Consider the following 2,202-nt stretch of genomic DNA (forward strand, 5'->3'; position numbering starts at 1 on the left):
TGTGAAGTCTAGAAGCATCAGTCAGGATTTTGCAAAGGTAAAATCTGCAGAGAGCAACTTAGTGACTCAATACTGGAAATTAAAAATCTGACGAACTTGCAGAAATACGGCTCACTACATACCAGTTGCAAGTTTAATTTTATTTTGATTTTGGAAAATGCATTTTCCCCCTTATTTATATCATTTTTTACTTATTTCTGCAATCCTCTATTTAAATGTCAATTTTTAATTTATGATTTATTTTGATAAACATCTTTGACATTCGTTCTCTGTATAGGAATCTTATTTCTTTAACGTCACATTTTGTTGCACTATCATATGATAATCTTTTATAATTGATAAAAAGTATTACATCTGATATAGGATTTTACATCCTTTATGCTTTTTTTTTCATATGTAAATATGTTAACAACATTCATGTAGAAGCTTTTAAATAACAGTATCTCATGACGTAAGTATGAAAAAAATGGTTCAGAATTAAGCGTAATCAAAACTCATTTCAGAATGGGATAAAAGTTGCTTATATGAAGCCCAGTAACTTTCTCCGGCACAAATCAATGGAATCCGAAGTGCAATTTGAAAGGTATCATACCATTAAGCATCAGGGAACAATGCTTGACCAAGGTTACAATGCAACAGGTTCATGGATGAGAAAACAGCTTCTCCTCGAAGAAAATCCCTCAGAGAAGGATGACCAGGACACTTATTTCTTCACTAGTTATAGTGAAGTATCATGTCCTGAAGCAGTTGTCGATTCCTCCACGACATTGTCAGATATTATGGACTGTATTAACAGCGACAACAGGTACACCCACAGGAAAGGTATACTGCTCCTGTTAATGTGTGTTTACAACGGTCATGTAATTAAAGAAGTATTTGCTTAATTGTTTTAATCAGATAAAAAAGAAAAATATAAACATGCATTTAATATAAAATACTTTGCAACATGACCTGTATTTGTATTTTCTTGATTATGCACTAGCCATGTTGCATAAAATTAATAATGGTTAGGAAAGTTGATGCATTAATTGAAGATTTTGTTGTTGTTTTTTTCAAGGCGAGATTGTACAAAATGTGTTCAGAGATTGAGCATTTTATAATTTTCATATATCAGTTTTAAACCATCCTGACTCACGATTTTATAGCTGACTAGCTATTTCTTTACTTTAAATATTTACAAAATATTTATACTTTTTGTACTTTTGATCGATTTACCTTCAAGTAATGTTTAGTCCCTTATAAAACAAAATAATGAAATATAAACACTTCAATTCAGACAGTTTAGCTGTGGATAATTCTTTAATACGGACAGAAGACGATCTCCGCTATATTGCAACAATATTGTCTGGTAAGTGTACCACATTTCACAAAGGATTATTTACAGGTGTTGTGGTCTGACAGAATGATTGACTCAGATTGTCTAAATTAGCATACTCTATTTTCTTCCCTTTTAAGTATACTTTGTGTTTTTTTTCTTTCAAACATATATTTGGAATTCAGCTGATTCAGATTTTCAATTTAATTTTCATTTTTTTTTTCTAAAATGCGATTATATTCTTACGTTAACTCAAGTTTGACAGATAATGTGTGGCAGTTTGAAAGCTTTAAGATCGTTATCATCTTTCCTGACAACAATGCATCAGTGGTTGAAGATTACTTATCTTTGTATCAAACTTTCAGGAGGTGGACAGGTTCAGCTATGGCAATTTTTGCTGGAACTGCTAATCGACACATCCAATAATAATTGTATTCGTTGGGAGGACTTAAGCGGGGAGTTCCGAATAGTCGATCCAGAAGAAGTTGCCCGAAAATGGGGTCGTCGTAAAAATAAGCCAAACATGAACTATGACAAACTGTCTCGAGCACTGAGATATTATTATGATAAGATGATCCTAAATAAAGTACAAGGAAAGCGGTATACCTACAAATTCAATTTCAGAATCATGATACAAAACCTTAAGTCCAGCTCTTCCAGATCGTCCGAGGAGAACATACTGCCATATTCCCAGCATTGCTCCGTGTCGGCAGCCTCTCTTTTCAGTGTGCCACAAATTAACAGCCAGCATTCTGATCCAGATTCGGGAAGCTTTGGACATTTAGAAAGCACCCGACACCACCAGCTGTCATTATCTTATCCATATTCATTTCAGTGTCCTCCGTATAACTAAACCAAATACACAAACAAACTGTATAGACAAAATT

The 2,202-nt window shown here is 33.4% G+C and overlaps 1 protein-coding gene across 1 annotated transcript; it reads left to right on the top strand.

Moving 5' to 3' along the window:
- The first annotated feature begins 514 nt into the window (after window positions 1-514).
- Window positions 515-2,202, top strand: LOC133201260 (uncharacterized). Its single transcript, XM_061337056.1, has 3 exons — window positions 515-822; window positions 1,277-1,348; window positions 1,681-2,202. The coding sequence occupies exons 1-3, from the start codon at window positions 525-527 to the stop codon at window positions 2,166-2,168; spliced, it is 858 nt and encodes a 285-aa protein (XP_061193040.1). The 5' UTR covers window positions 515-524; the 3' UTR covers window positions 2,169-2,202.

The sequence above is a fragment of the Saccostrea echinata genome, unplaced genomic scaffold (assembly GCF_033153115.1).
Source record: "Saccostrea echinata isolate AGI-Se365-2 ecotype Australia unplaced genomic scaffold, CSIRO_AGI_Sech_v1 ptg000043l, whole genome shotgun sequence".
NCBI lineage: Eukaryota > Metazoa > Mollusca > Bivalvia > Ostreida > Ostreidae > Saccostrea > Saccostrea echinata.